Here is a 26673-nt window from a genome sequence, read left to right as displayed (position 1 = left end):
AATAGTAAATATTACACTAATACATTTTCGACGAAATTATTATGGGATATGTTTTCATTTGATATTATCTAATTATTTTGATAATCTTCCTTAATATTAAATGCTTCTAGTGAGAATGACCTTGAGAATTTTGGATATCTGGAGATTGGTCAAAAGATATCATTTTTACTCTTGGTGGATTGTGACTTGTTCTTGAGTTTAGTTGTGACTATCAATCATTTGCATATGTGGTATCATCTTATATTTTTTGGTTTGTCTATTCACTGTGACATGTGTGGTATCATCTTGTTGGTTTTGAATGCCTAGTCACTTTGAAATGTGGCATGAATTTGGACTTTGAGGTGTAATAGATTTTGAACTTGATTTATGATAAATAGACTATTTAATTTATAAAGTTCAATATTAAAGTTGTAAATTCGGGTCACCATGAGAGCAAATCAGGTAGGAGCTCCTAATAGGAGGAGTAAAAAAAAGGCAGATTTGTTGATCCACCCAAATAAACATGAACTAAACTCAAAATTCTGTATGAATTTAACTCAACAAATTTTAGGAAATAGTACATAATTATACATACTTCACAATTATATATACTATTATTACTTATACTTTCAAAATATTTTGTATCTTACCATTATAGTTTTCTATGTATCTAAGGTATATTTTTGCTCCAACTACACAAAAATAAGGAGAGAGTCGAGCAAGATTCATATGTATCGTGGACATATGTGAATCACACTAGATACATGTATATGTATGTATCGAGAGTGATTCACCCAGATACATGGAAGAGTTGCGAGCGAGATTTGTTATGTATCTCATATGCATGTAAGTCCACTTAGATGTAATGTATTTAGCAAGAACAAATTACACCTAAATTTGACCTCGTATATGTAGACGTATTTGGAGGCATCAAAATATAATAAAACATATAATATTACAAACTATATAAATTACAAACTACAGTGTTACACTAAGTATTTAGTACCAAAACTAATGAATTTAACCAATAATATATATGTCTACAAGTACTAATTAGAAGAAGTCAACAATGTTAGTATATTAGTAAAAATATTATATTAATACATTTTTGACCAAATTATTATAGGATATGTTTTGATTAAGTTACTCAAAAGTCATGGTCAAATCTTGACAATCAGATTTTTCATTATGGCAACATTAATGAAAAGCATTAACCTCTTGCAACAAAAGTAGCTATATATACCTACAATGACCTTCTTGAAAATTATCAAAAGAAGAAACTAACATAAAAATGGATTGTCTAAGAAGTAGTTCAGTTGTTGTCACCCTCCTCTTGTTTTTGTCTTACCATATAAAAGCAGACATAGACACTGCTCCAATCATGTCCTTACTTAAATCAGGAAGTGCCAATGCAACAGCCACTCTTGAGTATCTTAATCAAGGGAACCCAAAAAATGCTTCTGCAGAGAGTAGAGCTTCTTGTTTCGAAGGGTATAGGGTGGCTTCAATCAATTTGAACCATTCTATAGGCCAGTTTAAGGAAAAGAATATCCCAGAAGTTGCAAGAGAAGTTGTTGTTGCTAATGGATTCATCTCCACTTGTGAAGAATATCAGATTGAAGATGCTACAATTTTATCAAGTTATCATTATATTAATGATATTTGTCAGAAGGTTCTTAAACAAATTCGTAATAAACTTTTATAATTATTTCATCTTTTTTAATTACTATGGTTGTATCTCTTTTTATACTGATGATACACATCAAATCTATAATCTTATATTTTATTGAAGAATCACAATTTATACTATTTTTTTAAGCATGAGTTGAGATTTTGATCATATATATCAATCTACTTTTGCCCCATAACAATCTGATTACCCGAATTGCAAAACTATCTTTTAGAATGAGACAGCAAGTCCAGACTAACCTCCTAAACTGAATGTGGGGCCAATTCACTTTAATAGGTGAGGAGGACGACAATTCTCAAACGAAGTGACAGTGGTGTGTGGATCGAAGATGGATGGTTTCCAAATCATATTAAAGTTGTTCTCTCTTTAATAAGGAATATTTTTATAAGAAATCTAAATTATAATGGAATGAGCAGAACCTTAGCGATTGAAAAATAAATTGAAGGACAAAAGATGTCATATCTATAAAACTACATATGAAATATTGTCTTAAAATAAATTAAGTTTGAAGAAGATCTAGCATTTGAATTTATTTGTCTATTTATTACAAAAAATTAATTTAGTTATCAGAAATATCATCAATCGAATTATTATTTTGATTCAATGTTTACCGTCGATGATAGGTATACCTGATATATAAATATTAGTATTCTCAATCTTTGAAATATCTACCTCAACTTTGATTTAATTTTAAGACAACTCTTCTCATATTGTCTTATATAATAAGGGGCAACCGAGAGGAGCTTCGGGTCGTGCTCCTTACCGACTTTACTCTAATAATTTTTCTATCCACTATTAATTGTCATACTCTCTATTTTTAGAGTCAAATTATAAAAAGTTATACTAACATTTAATAATATAATTTTAATCATATTATTATACAAAAAATGCAATGTATAATACTTTTCATATAGTTTTTAAATATCTAAAAAAAATTGTTTAAGATATCGAATTAATGTATTATAACTTAACTTTAAAAATTAGTGAAATTCACATTTGAAAAGCGTATCATGACAAATTAAAGTAAACGGAGGAGATATAATTTAAGGACCATTTGTTCATGGCTTTAATGCATGTGGAGCTCATCATTACTTTGACATACAATTTCTCTTTTTCCTTACCTTCTTGTCTAACCGAAAATTAAATTCCAATAAAACTATAACTCAAGCATCAACCAAATACAAGATATTAGCAGCCCACATAATTTACATAAGTAATTTCAAATAAATTTATTCTTTTTGTAAATTTAAATTTTAAAAATGATTTCCCCATTAATTAGATTGACACCCTTCTGGTAGGTTAGTTCTTTATCCCTTATTTCGAGTTTTTTTTATATCCTTTCATTGGGCTTAATTCATTCACACAAAACTTATTCAAGTTTTCATTTGTTATTTTTCATGAATTTCGAGAAAATTAAAAATTCAAACTATAGACCTAAATAAGAAATTAGAGCAGATTACAAATCCCAAATTCAAGATTTGAAGTAGAAATGAACATAAACAAATAAATCCTACTTATTTTTTTTAGAGAAAATCGTGGTTTTGTTTTTATAAAAGGAACCACGGTTAATGGTGAGGAAGAAGAAACAATGGTTTATTGGATGGTGGGGAAGATGATCATTGAAGAAAGAGAATTTTCGTCAAAATTTAAGGTGTTTTCACCTTCTCACGCGCCTAGAAGAGATATTCTCACTTCCTATGACAGGTCAGCGTTTAAACGTATAGAAAATAGAGAAATATGAAGTTCAGGAGGGTAATAGGACACCTGTGAAGTTAGAGTATGTAGTTGGGATTTCGAGTATAGATTAGGGGGAGGGGTAGACATTTCCTCTAAATTATGATTATGCTTACCTCTTAATAATTATATATCAAGTCTAGTATTAGTTGGAATCAATCAAAATTAAGATTAAAATTTATATGTATAAACATTTTTAAAATTTTGTGATTTTAAATATGCTATAAAAAAAAAATTCAGAAATTATTACCTATATAAAATTAAATAAAAAAATAAGTTCATACAGATGTGTGGAGTTTTAAAGATTTAAACATTTTAATATAGAAATATACTGTTTTGAAAACTTTAATTCTTCGTATGAATTTAATTTGTTACATATTTGAAAATTACATTAAAAAGAATCTTGAAATCACAATTAACAATTTAAGATAATTTTTAAAAAACATAGTTAAAACCCATAAGGAAATTCGGTTGACTCAATTATTTTTATCGGAAAAAAATGTTACATTTGAAATAACGTAAAAAGTATTATGAATCACATTAAAATGACAACTAAAAATATGCGAGAGTCATATAAGAAATTTTGTTGACTTTTTTAAAATCACTTATGTCACATAAAAGGTACTATAAATTAACAATTTAAAATACTTTTTAAAAAAAATATACAAATTTTAGTTGATTTTTTGAAATTTCAGTTGTGTCACAAAAATTGGGAGAAAATAGAACTAACATATTTTTGCATATCTAGTAGTTTTAAAGATATGACATTTCTTGGATTCTTTTTTGTTTTTCAACTGAAAATCTTTTTTACTAAACACATGGAGTAACATATATTATTCGAAAATGACATAAAAGTACTATAAATAACAATTTTTAAAAAAAATTAGAAAACATACACATAAAAAAATGTAGTTTACTTTTCCAAATCATTTGTGTCACACAAATCGGGAGAATAAAAGAACTAACATACGTTGAGCGCGGACTCCTAATATCTAGTAGTTTTAAAGATATGACATTAGCGAGAGAGAGAGAGAGAGAGAAAAGAATAAAGATACGGTGATATGACACCTCTCTATGACCTTCATTTCTATTTTTCTTTTTTCTCCTTTTTTGGAATATTTTTCTTCATTATTTTCATTAAATAATTAATTTATTATTTAAAAATTCAATCATATTTATTATTGTAATTGTATATGATGAGTTACAAAACACCTCCATAGTTTTATATTCCCTACTTAAATAACATGTATTTTCAACTAACTTCTAATTATTCTTATTGATTACTGAATATATGAATATCAATCATATATGAAGATGCTGAATCTTAAGTTTATTTTTTTTATTCTTTCTTTTTATTGGTATATTTTTTTTCTCCTTTATAATTTTCTTTTGTTGCCACGGCTGCGATGACCCGATCATCGTGATTGGCACTGTCATGCCCCGAGTCAACACCTTGAGCGTGGCCGGCACTCGAAGACCATTGTCGGCCCCGAGTGGACGCTTGGTCTAGCTTACTTAACTCAGTGGAAGACAATAATCAATAAACTTAACTGAACTGAAAGGATGTAATAACTCAGAATGTTTTTAAAACTAAAACATTTAAAATAACCCAAGTCTTTACAATAAGAAATAATACTGAAGAGACTTAAAGAACTAACATTTGTCTGTCTATCTATGAAGCCTCTAAAACTGAGATGGATGTTGTAACATCTCATAATTTGAAATAACTAAGAATAAGCTAAAAAATAAAAATATTCATTTTTGGAAAGAAGAGGAAAAACCTAGAAATTTACTAAGATAAGAAAGTGAGTTTTGGTCATTTTCGAACGATCATAACTTCTAGGTCAGGATGGGTTAGAGTTAGTTCTTGATATGTTTGGAAAGCCCTTGAGGATATCTTTTCAGCGCTGCCAATTTTGCGCATTTTTGATATCGTATGAGTGAGATATGCCTATCGGAAGTTGGGATGTTGAAGTGAAGAAAGTTCAAATCTGGATTTAAAGAATGACAAACTAGTCTTTTCACCAATTAATTTTCTATTTCATTTTAGAGGTGTCTTAATTCAGTTTTGAAAAATCAAAATCACACTAACGGCTTAAAGAAGAGATAAAACAAGAAGGAAAGGAAGAAAAGTCAATAATTCGTCAAGAACATGATGATTAGTGAGTGGATTTCGTCGGGGATGATCCCTATCAAGGTAACTAAGATCTTTTAGTGTTGGGTCGGTTCACCTACACACCAAGTTTGTTTTAAATCCATGATTTTTCAATTGGTTGAATGAGAATAGTGAAGTTGTTGAAGAGCATTGTAGGATTCTTGTTGTGAGTTGTTGAATGCCTAATGTCGTATTGATTTGTAATTTTGGTTTTTTTTATAGTTAGATCCATTGAGTATTGAATTTTCTAATGATCCTAAGGTTTGGAAAAAGAACTATGAAGGTTTAGGGGGTTTAGCAATGAAAAATGAGTTGCGAATTCATTAGGTGTTACCTGGGCAGCAATAAGTGTGGCGCGCCCCATTACGCCAAAGGGCCTGGGGTGGCGTGCCTACAGTGCGCCACTTTGGTGCCTCAGTCAACTAGGGTTGGCGCAGCGCGCCCCAAACGCTCCCAAATCGATATATTTTTCCCAGTCTTCGTAATTCAGTCTAATTAAGCCTTTTTAAAATGTTTTTACACTTCCTAATGATTCTAACTATTCTAAAAATATTCTAATCATATAGACATCATCGAGAAACACGAATTTACAACCTTAAATCCATCACTTTAAATTCATGGAAAGTTAGATCCAAGAATAGAGAATTCCTAGAGTCCTTTGAAAAAGTCTTTTACAAATACTTTAACCTTGTTTTAAGACTTAAATATCAGTTTGAGTAAGGAACAAAGATAAAAAGAAGAAGTTCATTTCAAGTTTCATAAGTCTTTCAAAATTATTTGAAGTGTCGTCGTTAAGACTTAAACTCGAGTTCAGTTCAGAGCAAAGTGAATTATTCCTTCAAAGCAGTATATGGGAACTAAGTATTTCCAAAAAATATAAAATGTTTTCACATTTAAAAAGAAAGGAAAACTGAGATTGCAAAAGAGCCTTCGGGCTAGTTTTCCGTTAAAGAGAAATAGCTTTCTAAATGAAGCAAGTAGGAAAATTGAGATTTCCAAAATAGCTTTTGAGCTAAATTTTTTAGCACTAATCTCAAATCATAGAATCAATATGTTTCTAAAACATAAGAGCCAGTATATTTTGGATGTATTATTGAGTACCGATATGGGGGAGAGTTCAGACAACTCACAGCCCCCATAAACCATGCAGCCACCATGGGTAGAAAAGGATCATACTTTTTAGATAAACCCTTTTCATAGTAGTTGATCCATTAGGCAGTTCATGTCTAATAACTTTGATTGGGTACAGGATGCGCTGGCAGTGTGAGGTAGAACATTGTATCATCACTATAGCTTTTAAGTGATGGTTCTCGGTTAGAGAAACTCCCACAAAAGTTAAATGTAATTGTATATATACATCAGTTTATTTGTATTTTTACATACATCTCAAAGTTATTTGTATCCTTGTATACATTCATAATTTACAAAATATTTTCAAGAAACTTTTCTTTATATTGCATTTGCCTTTAAATTGCTTTATATTGAAATGAGTCGGTATTATTAAGTTATGTTATTCATAAGTTTGGAAGCCAAGGTAAGTGTTCCTTTTACTCTTTTTAAACTTAAGTTGTTTTAGCATTCCAACTCGCACACTCGTACATTCATTGTACTGATGTCAGTTGGCCTGCATTGTATTATTATGCAGATTCAGGTAATAAGGATCGGTATCCGATGCACCCTTGATCCGGTTAAGCACTCCAAAATTAGTTGGCGAACCTCCTTGCATTTCGTAAGACTGATTTTATTATTTTATTTTTCAGTATTTTCTTTATTAGGATGTTGTGGATTCTGTCCCAACATCAATCTCCATTTTAGAAGGCTTCATAGATAGACTATCAGATGTTAGTCCTTTAGGATTTCCATTTCTTTCTATTTGCTAAGACTTGGGATGTCATTTTGGCCAAGTTTAATGTTTGAGTCTTTAAAACCTTCCAACTATGTTATTATTCAGTTTAGTTCAGTTCTTTGAAAATATATTGTTGATTGTTGTTTTCGGCTTAGTTAAGTAAGTCAGGCCAAGGGTCTGCTCGAGGACAACAATGGTCTTTGAGTGTCAGCCACATCTAGGGTGTAGGCTCGAGGCGTGACAAACTTGGTATTAGAGCACAGAGTTTAGGAATCCTAGGAAGTCTATGAAGTCGTGTCTGTAGAGTCCTAGTTATCAATGTGAAGCGCGCCAGATCTATTTTTAGGAGGCTGCAACATTTAAGAAACTTTTCACTAATCTCATATTCTTTTGTGCGTTAGAGTTCATCTCTAAAAGTTTCTCTCTAATTTGTGCTTGCGCGTATTTTCAGATAATCATGCCTCCATGAAGAGCAGCAAGAGGTCGTCCATCTAAGAGGAATGTAGAAAAATCAGAGTTGCCCAATACATCTTAAGTGCAACCTTCCGTGAGGCTATCAAGATGTGAAGCCAAATGGTAACTAATCAAGCTGGACAACAAATGGGAGTTAGGCATGATGATTCTGACACTTCAAGGATTCGTGAATTCTTTAGAATGAATCCTCCCAGATTCACTGGTTCGATCACAACTGAGGATCCAGAGAATTTTGTTGACGAACTAAAGAAGGTTTTTTATAAGATGCATGTTATTGATGCTGAACAAATTGATCTAGATGCATATCAATTGAAAAGTGTGGTAAGACTTGGTTCGATCAGTGGAATGAGGGTAGAGATGAGGATGCACCACATCCCAATTGGGTCTGTTTTGAAGAAGCCTTCTTGGGGCATTTCTTTCCCCGAGAATTGAAAGAGGCTAAGGTACGAGAGCTTCTTACAGTGAAACAAGATTCTTTAAGTGTGCATGAGTATGGGTTGAAGTTCACCCAACTGTCCTGCTATGCTCCTAAAATGGTTAAGGACATTAGGAGCATAATGAACTTTTTTGTCGTAGGCTTGGGTCGTTCATCAAGCAAAGAAAGCAGGGTCATGATGCTGATAGGTGACATGGACATATCCAAGTTGATGGTTTACGTGCAGCAGGTTGAAGAGGAAAAGTTGAGGAACGAAGAAGAGTATAGAAGCAAGAGAACTAAAATAAGGAATGAGCCCAGAAACAGAAGAGTAATGTCAATCTGTCATCTTTCTAACAGAAATAGAAGGGTCTTACGCCATCATCTGCTAGTGCACTTGCACCTAAGAATAAGTGTCACGACCCAAAACGAGTCATGAGTGGCACCCACCTTTAACCTACTTGGTGAGCGAACCAACAATTCTAAACCCCAACATTCACCAATAGTTCAACTATGAATAACAAAATATAATGCGGAAGATCCAAAACTTATTAATGTAACCAATTAAATAGGCTTCTAAATTTTATCAATTTTAATCCCCAAAATCTTAAAGCCATCACATCAAGAACATCTATCCTCAAATTACCAAATCTAAGAGTATTTAAGAAAACAAAACAAGTAAAAAGATGGCCCATGTCCGAAATTCGAAGACATCAACACATGAAGGATAGAATCCAGCACGAGCTAGGAACAATAGCTCACCCCGAACTATGATGTGCTGAAGACTTGCTAGAGCTGAGGGCGAGTCAAAGTCGATGGCACGCTTGCTGCACTCCACAAAATGACAAGGAAGAAAACACAAGTAGGGGTCAGTACAAGGAACACGTACTGAGTAAGTATCATCGGCTAACTCAAAATAGAAAACAATATATATACTGAATAATAATATAAAACCAACTACAATACTTAACAGGTGACAAGAAACAATCACATGAACCATTGACAACAACACCATAATAGGTACACAATCAATCACCATATTAGCACACATATGAGGACTCATGCCTCCACTCCATACTCATTTGGGAATTAGGTTCTTTGAATTTGAGTATATTAAGATAATTCAGGATTCCTTTCCTTTAATGTTATCGTGTCGGAACGTGACACTCCGATCCCATATGCTGTGTCGGAACGTGACACTCCGATCCAAGAATCTCATTGTTTTATTTCAGTAAGCCTTCTTTATTCAAGGCGTCAGTTTAATAGAGAGGTTTCAAGATTAGAAATCCAATAGTCTCCTTATATTAGACCAACCACAAACCACACAACCAAACATTCAACCACGCAATCAAGTATATAGGAGATTTTATAACATAACTCAATACATATCGATCGCTATTAAGAGTTTATCTATCACATAGAATTAAACCATAACCTACCTCCACCAAAGAACCGAAACCAAGCAAGCTACCTCTCCAATGCCTTTACCTTCCTCACTGCCTATGAATCTTCTCGATCTGAAGTCTAAGTCGCTTGCTTTCTTCTTTCTTTCCCCCTCTCTCGCTCGTTCTCCTCTCTGCTCTTTCTTTTTTTTTTCTTCTACAGATTCCTTTTACCGTAATTATCATATAATCAATTTTATAAAAATATATGATAAAAGTAACCCACCCTTTATTTCCCTACTATCTACTTTAACTCCAAAATAAATAAATTATTAAACTTACCCCACTAATTTCATAATTATAAACATGAATAGTCCGTAACACCCCTTAAAATTTAGTGAAAGTCTGACACCGTGTGGGGTTACGCTGATTGTGACGGTCCGTCCTGTAGGTCCGTCACGAAGTTCAGAGAATTAGTCCCAGTGGGGTTACGCAGATTGTGACGGTCCGTCATACCTGTGACGGTCCGTCACGAAGTTCAGAGAATTAGTCCCAGTACCCAGATTCCAAGAGTTGAAGTGTTTTGGAACGAAGACGCTCGACGGACCATTGTGCCTATGACGGTTCGTCATGCGTGCCGTCGAGGGTAGTGAAGGGAGCAGCAAGAGAAATTTCACAAGTATGGGACGACGGAGTCCATGACGGTCCGTCGTGACCATGACGATCCGTCGCATGGTCCGTCGACCCAGTAAGTATTTATCAGAAATAATTCTACTGCTCAAACCGACTAAATGGGTTGTTACAATAAGGGTGAGTACTATGGTCAAAATTCTAGATCTAAACCTGCATATTCATAGGGTAGTGTGGTGGAAGGGGGTAGTAAGCCTCCTGCCTGCACCAAGTGTTGTAAAAACCACTAGGTTTATCGTGAGGGCTCCACTGGTTGTTTCAAGTGCGGTTATACCATGAATTTCATGAAAGAGTGTCCAAAGAAAAAGCAAGGAAGTGGTAATGGGGGCAATAGAGCCTAGTCTTCATCAATTGCTCCACCAAACAGGGTTGTACCTAGGGAAGCTACTTCCGGTATTGGCGGGGGAATAACCCACTTGTATTCTCTCAACAATTTCCAAGAGTATTGAATTCACCAGATGTTTCCACTGGTATGATTAAAGTCTTTGACTTTACTGTTTATGCATTGCTAGACCCAAAAGCGATTTTATCTTTTGTAACTCCATATTTTGCGATAAAATTTGATATTATTCCTGAGCAATTTAGTGAATCATTTAATGTTCCACACCTTTGGTGAATCCATTCTAGAAGAAAGAGTTTATCGTGATTTTCCCATTTCTGTCAAACACAAGAGTACCATGGCTGATTTAGTTAAGTTAGACATGGTAGACTTTGATGTCATTCTTGGTATTGATGGGCTTCATGTTTGTTATCCCTCAGTTGATTGTAGAACTCGAGTAGTCAAGTTTCAGTTTCAAAATGAGTCAGTCTTAGAGTGGAAATGCAATTCAGCAGTGCCTTAGGGTTGTTCACTTCGTACCTTAAGGTGAGAAAGTTATTTTCTAAGGGGAGTGTCTATCACTTAGTCCGAGTCAATGACTCTAGTGTTGCGATACCTCCTATTCAATTAGTTCCAATACTAAAAGAGTTCCCAAAAGGCTTTCCAGATGATCTTCCCAGAGTCCCACTTGAGAGAGAGACTTCGGTATAGATCTTATTCCAGATACTTGTTCAATTTATATTCCTCCATATATAATGGCACCAACAGAGTTGAAAGAATAGTTGAATGATTTTTCCGATAAGGGTTTCATTCGACTAAGTGTCTAACCTTGAGGCGCTCCGGTCTAATTTGTGAGAAAGAAGGATGGTTCCCTTAGGATGTATATAGAATACCATCAATTGAACAAGGTTGGCATCAAGAATAAGTATCCACTTCCAAGTATAGATGATCTTTTCGATCAACTTGAGGGTGCTTTTTGTTTTTCCAAGATTGACCTCAGATCAAGCTACCACTAGTTGAAATTTAGAGAATGTGACATTGCAAAGACAACTTCTAGAACCATATATGGACATTATGAGTTTTTTGTCATGTCGTGTTGGTTGACCAATTCTCCCTTCAGCATTTATGAATCTTATGAATAGAGTCTTCAAACCTTATTTAGATATGTTTGTTATCATCTTCATTCACGACATACTAATATATTCATGTAATGAAGAAAATCATGATAGTCACCTCAGAATAGTCCTTCGGACCTTGAAATATAAGTAGTTATACGCTAAGTTCTCAAAATGTGAGTTTTGTCTTAAGTCTGTGACATTCTTAGGCAATATAGTTTCTGGTAATGGGATTAGAGTTGATACCCTAAAGAAAGAAGCAGTTCAGAGTAGTCCTAGACCCAGGTCTCCAACTAATATAAGGAGTTTCTTGTGTTTGGTTGACTACTATAGGAAGTTTATTTAGTGGTCTTTATCCATCTCATCTCTGTTGACCAAGTTGACTCAGAAAGCAATTAAGTTTCAATTGTCTGAAGCTTGTGAGAAAAGCTTTCAGGATTTGAAGAAGAGGTTGGCTAATACCAAGTCTTGACCTTACCAGAGGTATTCAAGGTTTTGTGGTGTACTGTGATGCATCTAGAGTTGGTTTGGGTTGTGTGTTATTGTAGAGTGTAAAGGTTATAGCTTATGCCTCCATACAATTGAAGGTTCATGAGAAGAATTATCCAACCCATGACTTAGAGTTGGATGTTGTAGTATTCGCCTTGAAGATATGGCATCACTATTTGAATGGTGTTCATGTGGATGTATTCAATGATCACAAGAGCATACAATATGTGTTCACTCAGAAAGAGCTTAAGTTGTCATCATTGAGTTTGGAATCCTGAACATCTCAGACAAAGGTGATGGTTAGAATTGCTCAAAGATTATGACACGAACATTCTTTACCACCCAGGTAAGGACAATATTGTTGTTGATGCCTTAAGCGGGTTGTCTATCGTTAGTACCGCGCATCTTAAGGAAGATAAGAACGAACTAGTAAAAGAAGTGCATAGACTTGGGCACTTAGGAGTCTGACTCATGGATTCCACAGATGGAGGAATATTAGTAATAAATGGGGTTGATTCATCACTAGTGTCAAAAGTGAAAGAGAAGCAAGATCAAGATCCCATTTTGCTTGAATTGAAGGCAAATGTTCAAATCAAAGAGTATTGGCTTTTGAACAAGAAGGAGATGGTGTATTAACATATCAAGCTAGATTGTGTTTACCTATGGTGGATGGACTTCAAGAGAGGATCATGGAGGAAGCTCATAGCTCTAGATATTCCATTCATCCAGGTTGCACAAAGATGTGCCACGATTCGAGAGAAATATATTGGTGGAATGGTATAAAGAAGGGCATTGCCAAATTTGTTTCCAAGTGCCTGAATTGCCACCAAGTTATAGTAGAGCACCAAAGACCTGGAGGTTTGGCTCCGAATATAGAACTTCTGGAATGGAAGTGGGAGATGATTAATATGGACTTCGTAACAGGGTTGCCAAGGTCTCGCGGGCAGCATGATTCAATTTTGGTTATTATCGATAGAATGACAAAATCAACCCACTTTTTGTCAGTAAAGACCACTCATTTAGCAAAGGATTATGCAAATTTATACATTGAGGAGGTGTTGAGACTTCATGGAGTCCCGATTTTGATCGTTTCAGATAATGGTGCACAATTTATTGCATAGTTTATAAAAAAATTTCATAAAGGGTGGATTCAAAGGTGAACTTAAGCACTGCTTTTAATCCTCGGATTGATGGGCAAGTAGAGCGTACTATCCATACCTTAGAAGATATGTTCAAGGCTTGCATGATTGATTCAAAGGGAATTGGGATGATCACATACCTCTCAGTGAGTTCACTTATAACAAAATTTATCATTCGAGCATCCAAATGGCTCCATATGAAGCTCTTTATTGGACAAGATACATATCTCCTATTGGGTGGTTCGAAATTTGTGAAGCATGGTTCATAGGACATGATTTAGTTCACCAAGCTATGAAGAAGGTGAAGGTTATTCAAGAGGGATTGAAAACTGCACGAAGTAGTCAAATATCATATACAAATGTTGGGAGAAGGCCGTTGGAGTTGGAAATGGATGATAAGGTATACTTGAAGGTTTCACCCAAAAGGTTTTATGAGGTTTGGTAAGAAAAGGAAACTTAGTTCCCGGTATATTTGACCTTATCGCCTAGCCAAAGGATTGTAAATGTAGCTTATGAATTAGAGCTACCACAAGAGTTGGCCACAGTTCATCTAGTGTTTCACATATCTATGTTGAAGAAGTGCATGGGCGATCCTTCATGAATCGTACCAATTAAAAATGTGGGGATTAAGAATAACTTATCCTATGAGGAGTTTCTAGTTCATATTTAGATCGCGAAGTTCGCAAGTTGAGAACAAAGAAAGTTGCATCAGTCAAGGTCTTTTGGAGGAATCAATTTGGTGAAGAGGCTACTTAAGAAGCTTAAGTGGATATGAAAAGCAGATATCCACATCTCTTTGAATTTGGAGAGAATGCAGATCAAGGTACTAGTTCTCTTCTTAGTACTTTATAAACTATGAGTAAGCATGTGGTTACTTTCTGTTGTTTTTCGAGTGTTGAACTTGATGTTATAACCCTTTGCTTACTGAAAGAAATCTCATTCGAGGACGAATGTTGCCAAGGGGAGATATTGTAACATCTCACAATTTGAAATGACTAAGAATAAGCTAGAAACTAAAAATATTCATTTTTGGAAAGAAAAGGAAGATCAGGAAAATTTTCTAAGTTAATAAAGTGAATTTTGGTCATTTTCTAACGGCCATAACTTCTAACTCACGATAATTAAGAATTAGTTATTGATATGGTTGGAAATAATTGAAGAGATATTTCCAACCCCTCCAAGTTTGCGCATTTTTGATATCATATGTGTGAGATATGCCTATCAGACATTGGGTTGTTGAAGTGAGAAAGTTTAAATATGGATTTAAGGAACGACAAACTAGTCTTTTCACCAATTAATTTACTATTTCATTTTAGGGATTTATTGGAGTATAAACAAGTCTTAATTCAGTTTTGAAAAATCAAAATCACGCTTAGGGCTTGGAGAAGAGAGAAAAGAAAAAGTAAAGGAGAAAAGTCAAGAGTTAGCCAAGAACGTCCAGATTAGGGAGTAGATTTCGTTAGGACCCTATCAAAGTATGTGATATCTTTTAGTGTTGGATCAGTTCACCCACACACCAAGTTTGTTTCAATTCCATGACTTTTGAATTGAGTGAATGATTTGAATTGGTTGAATGAGAATAATGAAATTCTTGAAGAACATTATTGAATTCTTGTTGATTAAATTCTGGAATGCATAATGTTGAATTGATTTGTAATTCCAGGTTGGTTTTTTTTTAGTTATATTGATTGGATATAGAAGGTACTCATGATCTTAAGGTTATGCCTCCATACAATTGAATGTTCATGAGAAGAATTATCCAACCCATAACTTAGAGTTGGATGTTGTAGTATTCGCCTTGAAGATATGGCATCACTATTTGAATGGTGTTCATGTGGATGTATTCAATGATCACAAGAGCATACAATATGTGTTCACTCAGAGAGAGCTTAAGTTGTCATCATTGAGTTTGAAATCCTGAACATCTCAGACAAAGGAGATGGTTAGAATTGCTCAAAGATTATGACATGAACAATCTTTACCACCCAGGTAAGGATAATATTGTTGTTGATGCCTTAAGCGGGTTGCCTGTGGGTAGTACCACCCATCTTGAGGAAGATAAGAAGGAACTAGCAAAGAAGTGCATAGACATGCACGCTTAGGAGTCTCACTCGTGGATTCCACATAAAGAGGAATAGTGGTGATAAATGGGGCTGAGTCATCATTAGTGTCAAAAGTGAAAGAGAAGCAAGATCAAGATTCCATTTTGCTTGAATTGAAGGAAAATGTTCAAATCAAAGAGTATTAGCTTTTGAACAAGAAGGAGAAGGTGTGTTAACATATAAAGGTAGATAGTGTGTACCGATGGTGGTTGGACTTCAAGAGAGAATCATGGAGGAAGCTCATAGTTCAAGATATTCCATTCATTCAAATTCCACAAAGATGTGCCACGATTTGAGAGAAATATATTGGTGGAATGGTATAAAGAAGGGTATTGCAAAATTTGTTTCCAAGTGCCCAAATTGCCACCAAGTTATAGTAGAGCACCAAAGACCTGGAGGTTTGGCTCCGAATATAGAACTTCTAGAATGGAAGTGGGAGATGATTAATATGGACTTCGTAACAGGGTTGTCAAGGTCTCAAGGGCATCATGATTCAATTTGGGTTATTATCGTTAGAATGACAAAGTCAACCCACTTTTTGTCGATAAATACCACTCATTCAGCAGAGGATTATGCAAAGTTATACATTGATGAGGTGGTGAGACATCATGGAGTCCCGGTTTCAATCATTTCAGATAGAGGTGCACAATTCACTACAAAATTCATGAAATTTTTTCATAAAGGGTTGGGTTCAAAGGTGAACTTAAGCACTGCTTTACATCCTCAGACGGATGGACAAGCAGAGCATACTATCCAGACCTTAGAAGATTGTTGAAGGCTTGCATAATTGATTTAAGGGAAATCGGGATGATCACCTACCTCTTCTTGAGTTCACTTACAACAACATTTATCATTCGAGCATGTAAATGGATCCATACGAAGCTATTTATGAGAGAATATACAGATCTCCTATTGGTTGGCTCGAAGTTTGTGAAGCAGTGTTGATAGGATCTGATCTAGTTCACCAATCTATGAAAAAGGTGAAGGTGATTAAAGAGAGATTGAAAACGGCATGAAGTCGTCAAAAATCCTATACAGATGTTGGGAGAATGCCGTTGGAGTTCGAAATATATGATTGGGTATATTTGAATGTTTCACCCATGAAGGGTGTTATGAGGTTTGGTAAGAAGAGGAAACTTAGTCCTCGGTATATTGGACCTTATCGCATAGCCAAAAGGAATGGGAATGTAGCTTATAACTTAGAGCTACCACAAGAGTTGGCAACAGTTCATCCAGTATTTCACATATCTATGTTGATGAAGTGCATGGGCTATCCTTCATAAATCGTACCAATTAAAAATGTGGGGATTAAGAATATCTTATCCTACGAGGAAATTCCAGTTCATATTTATATCGCCAAGTTCGCAAGTTGAGAACAAAGGAAGTTGGATCAGTCAAGGTCTTTTGGAGGAACCATGTTGAAGAGGCTAATTGGGAAGATGAAGTTGATATGAAAAGGAGATATCCACATCTCTTTGAATCCGGAGAGAATGCAGATCAAGGTACTAGTTCTCTTCTTAGTACTTGATAAACTATGAGTAAGCATGTGGTTACTTTCTTTTGTTTGTTGAGTGTTGAACTTAATGTTACTACCCTTAACTTACTGAAAGAAATCTCATTCGAGTACGAATGTTTCCAAGGGGAGATATTCTAACATCTCATAATTTGAAATGACTAAGAATAAGCTAGAAACTAAAAATATTCAGTTTTGGAAAGAAAAGGAAAAATTTGAAAATTTTCCTAACATAATAAAGTGAGTTTTGATCATTTTCAAACGGGCATAACTTCTAACTCGGGATGATTAGGAATTAGTTATTGATATGGTTGGAAATAATTGAAGAGATATTTCCATCTCCGCCAAGTTTGCCGATTTTTGATATCATATGAGTGAGATATGCCTATCATAAGTTGGATTATTGAAGTGAGGAAAGTTCAAATCCGAATTTAAGAAACGACAAACTAGTCTTCAATTGATTTCCTATTTCATTTTAGGAATTTATTAGGGTATAAACAAGTCTTAATTCAGTTTTGGAAAATCAAAATCACATTTAGGGATTGGAGAAGAGAGAAAAGAAAAGGCAAAGGAGAAAAGTCAAGAATTCGCTAAGAATGTCCAGATTAAGACTGGCAAACGGACAGGACCGGGTCAACAGGACCGGTTTTATCGGTAACCGGACCGGTACCGGTTTTTTCTTACCGGATTTTCTTACCGGTACCGGATTTTACCGGACCGGTTTTACCGGAAAAGTCTCCCTGTTCCGCCCGGTCCGTTAGTAACCGGTTTGGAACCGGGTTGGACTGGTTTGGAACCGGGTCTTACCGGTTTTTCCATTTTTTTTAATTATATTAATTATTATATAATATTATATATTTATATTAAAACTTCAATTGAAAACTTTAAAGTTTATATAAGTTTGAAATTAAATTTATACTTTAAAGTTTATATTGAATTTAAAGTTTCAAATTGAATTTAAAGTTTTATATTGAATTTAAAGTTTTTTAAACTTTATATTGAATTTAAACTTTAAAGTTTGAAATTACATTTAAACTTTAAAGTTTATATTGAATTGAAACTTTAAAGTTTGAAATTACATTTAAACTTTAAAGTTTATATTGAATTTAAAGTTTTAATATAAACTTTTATTAAAATAATTAAAAATTAAATTTATAAAAAGACATGAATTAAATATAAGAGACTATTATAAAAGAAAAAATCAAGGCGAATAGCCGTATATTTATTCAAATAAATAAATTATACAATACAAATATTAGAAAGAGAATAAGAGTACATAATTTAGGAGGAATTGAATAGTAAATTAGTAATTATTATACTAACAATTCCAATTTTTTATAAATTCTTTTTGTAAATTTTGTATCATTTGAAAAGAAAGATTTTTTGGAATTGGCATTTGTCGTTCTTCGTCCATTGCTTCCATGCCATCATCACTATTCTCACCAAATATTTCATCTATTTGGCCTTCTATATGGCTACTTAATAATGGTAGTCCGGTGTTTCTTCTTTCGTCATTGACCCAATCTCGAAACAACATCGATATTTCCAAACTGTCCTTTGCTAATGAATATCGATGATCTCCAATCATAAATCTCGCTGCACTAAAGGCTTGCTCCGAAGAGACCGATGATGCTTGAATCGCTAGCACATCTCGAACAATCCTAGAAAGTGTCAGAAATTGTTTTTCACGATTCTTCCACCAATTTAATATTCGAGGTTGAAGTTCTCCTTCGTCACGCCTAATCTTTTCCCGTGTCTGGTTGAAATATAAAACAAAATCATTATTAGTTTCATCACTTTCAAGCTCAAGATATTCATCCATCATATCATCCGTATCATCACTTTTAGGCTTAGAAAATGAAGGTTCAACTATTGGAATATTTTTTTCCATAACTTTATATGCATTATATAAATCTTTAACTTTTGTATAAATGCTACTTTTACATTGTTCATCACTAGGAGTTTCATCATCTTTAATTTCTAAATTTTTATAAATCTTTTCAACCATTCTTTCAACACCTCTTAATTTATAATTTGGGTTGAAAGTAGTAGCAGTCAAATAGATTTGAGGAATAGGAAAAAATATTTTTTGAATTTTTCAATCATAAAAGCAACTGAATCTTTAAAATGTTCTTTTCCTTTATATTTAGCAAATTCAATTGAAATAGCACAAATATTTACTAAAACAGAAGAAATAGTAGGATAGTATTGACCAGAATATTCATTTGTTGCTTTATAAAAAACTTTTAAAAAATCAATCAGTTCTTCAACATTTTGCCAATCTTCAAAGCCAATTCTTAAATTCGGATCCACATTATGAGCATTAAAAACTAAATGTAGCGGTTCTTGATAAACATAAGCAACTTGAAGCATTTCAAATAAAGAATTCCATCTAGTGCATATTTCTTTTGGAATTTTTCTATATGCAAGTCCACATTCATTACAACGATTTTTAAATTCAGTAATTCTAGCTTTTACTTTAGCTTTAAAAATCCAATTACAAGCAAGTCTAATTTTTTCACAAGAAACTCCAAATTGAGAAATACCATCTTTTAGTATTAAATTATAAACATGTGCGGCACACTTAATATGAAAACAACCATTATCAATTGGACAAAGTCTAATTTTTAAATAATCAACGGCACTTAAATTATTAGAAGCATTATCTAAAGTGACACTCATTATTTTATCACATATTCCATAATATTGTAAAATAGAGCCTACTTTTGATGCTATATAAGAACCGGTTTTATTTTCTTCAACATATTTATACGCTAATATTCGTTTTTGCATGTTCCATTCATGGTCAATCCAATGGACAGTACGTGTAAAATAATCGTTACCATTAGGACTACGTCCCATATCAGAAGTAATAGATAACCTACCATCATAATAAGCAAATAAACAACAAAGAAGATGAGAATATTCTTTTTGATATTTAAAAAGATCACTTTTAATTGTATTTCTTGGAATACCTTCATAATCTGGGTTATAAAATTCTCGAATATAATGAACAAAACCAGGATGAGAAGGAAAAAAGGTAAACCACAAACAGCAACCATTTTAGCTAATTCTCTACGATCTTTTTCTTTACTATGCGTGCGGTGTGTGCTTCGACTAGCCGGGTTAGACATATTTAATACACCTTGAACCATATTAGAACCTCCAACACCCATAGAACTTTCGGGTATGGGTGTTCCATTTCTATTAGCTCTTTCTATATAATCTAGGCGACCAAATTCTTTATTACACTTTCGTAAATGTGTTCTTAGTCGTCCCGTTCCCCCTTGCGTACCCGTAGTTACATGTTTCATTACCAATTTACATTTAATGCACGTAACAGTAGTTTTCTCCTCATTTTGTATCAAAAATTTCCATACTAACGATCTTTTAACACGTACGACGGCGATATTTGAAAAAGTAGGTAAAGAGGGGACTTCGGTAACCAGACTAGTCGGGGTAGGGGTCTCTTCATCTTCCTCATTTATTTCTACTTCTTCTTCTAATTCTTCTTCAAAATTAGTATAATGTCTATTTAAAGACTCATGATCTACTTCATTTTCAGAATTAAATTCAATAGCTCTTGGTGACGTAAAAAAGTTTCATTAACACAAGTATAATCATTAGTATTAACTAAATATCTAAGTGGCAAATTTTTAGAACAAGAACTACTTACTCCTCCCTTTTTATTTTTTAATTCCGACATTGGTCTTTTACCACTATTTCTTTCCGAATTCATGTTAAAATTTAAAACAATTAAATATTAAGAGAAAAACAAGCAAAATAATATAATAAAAGAGATAAAACAACTAAATTAATAAACAAATAACAATTAAAGTTAATAGTTGGAACGAATGTACCAAACGTCTACGTAAATGTAGATGTATAACGAAAGCCGGATTTGATAGATGCCGATTATAGCTTCCGAAATTCAAACTTCAACTCAATATCACAATATAATAATTAATAATTTATGAGAGATTTATAATTGAGAGTTTGACACTTTGAGAGATTGTATAAGATTGTATAAGTATTGAATTTGTGATTTAAAATGGAAAAAAATGGTATATTTATAGTGTAAATGGGTTAGAAGGGGGTGGGGGTCATATTTGACCGTTTTGGGCCCCAGCCCAACGGCTAGAAGGGCCCAACGGTCATATAAAACGGTAACATTAAAAATATAAAAAATAAAATAAAAAAACCGGCTGAACCGGTCCTTACCGGATTGGACCGGACCAGAACCGGTTTTTACCGAACCGATTTAACCAGATAAAAAACCAGGAATCGGTCCAGTACCCGGTCCTGTATACTAAAAGACCGGTTCCTTACCGGTTCAACCGGTACCGGACTGTAACGACCTGTTTAGTCGTTTTGAGCAGCAGACTTTATTTCTGGAAAAACTGGCAGAAGCGACGGACCCCACGACGGACCGTCATGGGCACGACGGACCGTCGCAGGGTCTCGTTTCAAAACACTTAGAAAATCTGAAATTGGGTACTGAAAATCGACTCTCTGAACTTCGTGACGGAATGGCAGGACGGACCGTCACAGGCGTGACGGACCGTCATAGATTGTTCAGCGGAAATTGACTCTCTGACCCTTGCGACGACCTGCAGGACGGACCGTCGCAGGCACGACTGCCCGTCACAGGTTGCGCAATCCCAGTCTGGGTCGGATTTCTTGATACGTTTTAAGGGACGTTTTTGACTATTCTTGCCTTAATTATAAAGTTAGAGGGTTAAGGATTATAAGTCTAATTACTTGGGGGTTAAAAGAGTTAACCTTAAGTTAATTAGTGGGGTATTATTGCCATCTTTTATTCTTAATTATATACTAATTAGGGTAAAAGAAAGAGGGTTTGAATAAAGAAAATAGAAAGAACAAGAGAAAGAGAGAGAAAGTTGAGAGAGAGAGAGAATCGAACGAGAAGGGAGAAACAAAGCTTTGGGAAAATTCTTGCTTGATTCAATTCTTCGGTGGAGGTAGGTTATGGTTTCATGCTTTCATAAGTAAACTCTTAATAGTGAATGATATGTATTGGTAGTATTGTAAACCCTACTATATGCTTAATGGTATGTTTGCATGAATATGATTATGTGATTGTGATAAGATAAGCATGATGAAAATATTGAATCTCAAATCTTGAAAAGAAACTTTAATATACATTATTAATGATGATGTCTTGGTATAGAAGAAGGCTTGATGAATTAAAGTAATGGGATTGATGATGCCTTGGTATAGAGAAGGCTTGATGATTTACAGAATGATATTAGTGGATCGGAGTGTCACGTTCCGACACATAGTATTAGTGGATCGGAGTGTCACGTTCCGACACATAGTATTAGTGGATCGGAGTGTCACGTTCCGACACATAGTATTAGTGGATCGGAGTGTCACGTTCCGACACGTAGAATTAGGGGATCGGAGTGTCACGTACCGACACATATAGGGGATCGGAGTGTCACGTTCCGACACATAGTATTAGTGGATCGGAGTGTCACGTTCCGACACATAGTATTAGTGGATCGGAGTGTCACGTTCCGACACGTAGAATTAGGGGATCGGAGTGTCACGTACCGACACATATAGGGGATCGGAGTGTCACGTACTGACACATATAGGGGATCGGAGTGTCACGTACCGACACATATAGGGGATCGGGTGTCACGAACCGACACGTAGAATTAGGGGATCGGAGTGTCACGTACCGACACATAGCAGTAGGGGATCGGAGTGTCGCGTACCGACACAAGAGGAAGAAAGATAATGAATCTTGAAAGATGATAATATACTCAACTTAATAAACTTAATTCCCAAATAAGTATGGTGTTGAGGCTTGAGCCCTCATGGATGAACTTGATGGTACTTATTGATGATTATAGTACTTGTTGTTGCTACATGTTGAGTTTTATAGTTGATTTACAATAATATTTGATATATTCTGTTCCCTATTTTGAGTTGGTCGATGATATCTACTCAGTACCCGTGTTTTGTACTGACCCCTACTTTTATATTTTTCTTCTTGTTATTTGTGGAGTGCAGCAAACGTGTCGTCATCTTCGACTCAACAGTAACTCAAGCCAGTCTTCGTCACACCGGATCTTCAGGGTGAGCTAACGCTTCTAGCTTGGACTGGATCTTCTCCTTCATGTCTTGATGCCTTGATCTTCCGGCATGGACTAGCTTCTTATGTATTTTTAGCTTCTTAGAAACTCTTAGAATTAGTAGTTTAAAGTAGATGTTCTTGTGATGATGACTTCCAGATTTTGGGAATAATAATAGTTATTAATTTTATTAATGAGTTTAAGTCTTCCGCATTACTTTCTGTTGATATTATATTGAAATGTTAAGGTTAGATCGGTTGGTTCGCTCACATAGGAGGGTAAGTGTGGGTGCCAGTCGCAACCCGGTTTGGGTCGTGACACGGACGGACCGATACGGGAACCGGATTGGAACCAGACCGGACCGGCCAAAAACCGGTCTGTTTGCCAGTCTTAGTCCAGATTAGGGAGTGAATTTTGTTAGGGGTGATCCCAATCAATGTATGTGAGATCTTTTAGTGTTGGGTTAGTTATCCCACACACCAAGTTTGTTTCAATTCCATGACTTTTGAATTGGGTGAATGATTTGAATTAAGTGAATGAGAAAAATAAAGTTCTTGAAGAACATTGTTGAATTCTTGTTGATTGACTTCTTGAATACCTAATGTTGAATTGATTTGTAATTCCAGGTTGGTTTTTTTTTTTGAGTTATATCGATTGGGTATAGAAGGTACTAATGATCCTAAGGGTTTGGAAACTTAACTATGAAGGTTTAGGTGGTTTAGCATTGAAAGACGAGTTGAGGAAATCTCCAGGCGTCACCTGGGCAGCACCAAGCGCGGTGCGCCCCATTTGCGCCAGAAGGCCTAGGGCGTGCACCTACAGTGTGCTATTTTGGTGCCTCATTCAACTAGGGTTGGCGGCGGCACGCCCCGAACGCACCCAAATCGATGTCATTTTGTCAGTCTTCGTAATTCAGTCATATTAAGCCTTTCTAAAGTTTTGTAGCACTTCCTAATTGTTTACATCTCCACTCTATTCGAATAGGGCGAAACGTCGCGATGACTCGAAAAATAATTAATTGATTCAATTTAATGAATTTTAAGAAATAAATGAATTTTAAAGAGTCACCATATAATTTTAGGAAAACTAGGAAACCAAATTAAAGTGATCTACGAAACGGAGAAATTCTAGGTAAGGGTTGAGGTTATTCCGAAGGGAAGGTGTTATGCACCCTTCGGAATCCACAAATATTGATCCCGACTGAATTCATTTTTATTCAAATTGGAGGAGGAAAATAAAATAATGTACAATTATAATAAATATTTAATATGCACAAATAATAAAATAAGAAAATATAAGAAACGACCTAAAGTTTGTCTAACGCCAATATATATGAGATATTAAAAAAGTATGATTCGAACTACATTTAAAATATTTCAAGGAGAAACACCTCCGGGTACCTGTAAAGTCACTTAGTAAAAGTGTTAGTAATGTATGAATATGAATAACTCAAATAATAATTTAAGCATAAAAAACTCGTCTTATTAACATGGGAGGCCTTAGAAATCGACTATAATTTTTTCATCGGCCAATTTTATCTTACAAAAATATTAAACTTAAACTAAATTCCATCTTTTAATCATTGGGAAAGCCTCCAAAGCCAACTGAGAATTTTTTCATTGACCAATTTTATCATACAAAAATATTAAACTTGAACTAAATTCCGTCTTTTAATCATTGGAAAAGCCTCCAAAAACAGAGAATTTTTTCGTTGGTCAAATTTAACAAATAATTAAATCAACAAACATGCACAATAATAACACAAAATGCTAGAAACATGATGGGAGAAAAAATAATTATGTAAAAGAAAACTTAATAGTAAAGTAATAACATATATTATTAATAATAATAATAATAATAATAAACAAAAGGAGGCCAAGGCATGATACAATAATATAAAGTAAATAACGTAAAAATAATTAAAATACACAAAATTATTTAGTCAACAATTAGCAATTAGCACTATATGTCACTTTATATGAATTAAGAGAAAACAGATCATCAATAACGAAGTAATCAAAACAACTTAAAATAATAGCAAAATAAATTTAAAATATACAAAATCAATATAATATAAAAGAAACAAAAATGAATAGTGATAAAGTAATAGGTAAATGCTGAAACAGAAACAATAAATAAAAATGTCACTAGTAAGCCCCAAATCAATCCAACAAAATAGTGAGGGTAAAATATGTCAATAATAACACTAAACAACTGAAAATTAGTCAAATACGTACGAAACAAAATGTGAAAAAGATATGGGTCACCTGAGTGTGGTATTTTAGGCTAGATCCGCAAGTTTCACCATTGTTAAGAGCAGAGTCTGTATTGCTATGCCGCCGGAGTTCGGAGTTTCATCGGGATACCAACAAAACAAGCAAAATCTGAAGAGTGGAAGGGGGAAGGGAACTGGTCTGAGTGCTCCGGTTCATCGGAGCTCAAAACTCCTCGCCGGAGGTCATGGAGTTTCTGGAAAAAGAATAAAACAATTTATTTATATATTTTTTTTGGCTGGAATTGGTCTGTCGGAAAACAAATAAAAAAGAAGAGGGGTTTTGTGTCGTTTGGCTGGCTGGCGTGGGGTTTTGGTGATTGTTTCTTGGTGTATTTGGGGAAAAACAGGTGGGTTGGGGATAGTTTGGGGGCTGTTTTTGGAGTTGGTTTTTGATGGAGTTTTATGGTGGTGTTTTGATGGTGGGTGTAGTTGTTTTTGGCTGAAAAAATGGGTGAAAGAGATGATGAGTTGCTGGTTGGAGAGAGCTGCTAGCAGCAGCAACGAATAGGAGAGTGTTAGGTGGTGGTTCGTTGGTGTTTTGGTCTGCTGGTTGGGTGGTGAAACATCACCGAAAAAGGGGAGAAACGAAGGAGCTTCGGTGGCTGTTCGATTGAGCTACTGGTGGAGCTTCGGTGAGCTCACCGGAAAAAATAATGAACCTTGAAAAACCCCTTTTTGTGGATAAACATCCTGAAAATTCTTATCCCAAAAAAAAAATCCACCTATTTTTTACCTAATCTACATTTAAAAAAAAAAAAAAAAACTTATGAATTGGACCCAAATGTGTGAGCTTGGGATTGAGACTAAAAATTGTCGTTAACCGTGTAATTAAACTTATCTGTATTTAAATTAATTTTTAGATTGTGCAAAAATATGAATAAATATGGACAAATGTAACGAATAAAAATGAATGTAAAAAAAATGTAATAAAGGTGCTAATGATATGAATTCAGCAAAAGTAATGATTTAATACAAATAAAACTAAAAATGTAATAAAGGTGCTAATGATATGAATTCAGCAAAAGTAATGATTTAATACAAATAAAACTAAAAACGAATATTTGAATGTATTCAATCGGCTGTGGAAAAAAATGTAACTAAAATTAACTGATAAAAAATTTTAAAATTTGACAAATAAGAATAGTTATTGATAAATTTATTTTAAATTATAAAAGATACATAAACCTAAAATTTACGAATTTTGAAAATGTTAGATCAAAATTGAGTGTCAATACTAATTATTGTAACTACT

General features: G+C 34.3%; 1 protein-coding gene and 1 long non-coding RNA gene across 2 annotated transcripts; one reads left to right on the top strand and one right to left on the bottom strand.

The window, feature by feature from the left end:
- The first annotated feature begins 7977 nt into the window (after positions 1-7977).
- LOC138338863 (uncharacterized) lies at positions 7978-12566 on the top strand. Its single transcript, XM_069289947.1, has 3 exons — positions 7978-8130; positions 8220-8624; positions 12348-12566. Exons 1-3 carry the CDS (start codon positions 7978-7980, stop codon positions 12564-12566), a joined length of 777 nt encoding a protein of 258 aa, XP_069146048.1.
- Positions 12567-18231: 5665 nt separating this feature from the next.
- Positions 18232-26239, bottom strand: LOC112940139 (uncharacterized). Its single transcript, XR_003244044.2, has 2 exons — positions 25414-26239; positions 18232-18798 (listed from the first exon to the last, which is right to left on the bottom strand). It is a non-coding gene; the product is annotated as an uncharacterized lncRNA (long non-coding RNA).
- Between the last annotated feature and the right edge of the window lie 434 nt (positions 26240-26673).

Source organism: Solanum lycopersicum, chromosome 10, assembly GCF_036512215.1.
Source record: "Solanum lycopersicum chromosome 10, SLM_r2.1".
Taxonomy (NCBI): Eukaryota; Viridiplantae; Streptophyta; class Magnoliopsida; order Solanales; family Solanaceae; genus Solanum; species Solanum lycopersicum.
Note: the sequence above shows the minus strand (reverse complement) of the source record. Positions and strands in the feature narration are given on the sequence as shown.

Excerpts from the sequence above, each read along its gene's own strand:
- LOC138338863 (XM_069289947.1), top strand. The coding sequence starts at position 7,978 with ATGGTAACTAATCAAGCTGGACAACAAATGGGAGTTAGGCATGATGAT. Across the intron at positions 8,131-8,219 it reads TTGTTGACGAACTAAAGAAG|TGGAATGAGGGTAGAGATGA; the intron begins GTTTTTTATAAG and ends TGGTTCGATCAG. Across the intron at positions 8,625-12,347 it reads ATGAGCCCAGAAACAGAAGA|AGTGTAAAGGTTATAGCTTA; the intron begins GTAATGTCAATC and ends GTGTTATTGTAG.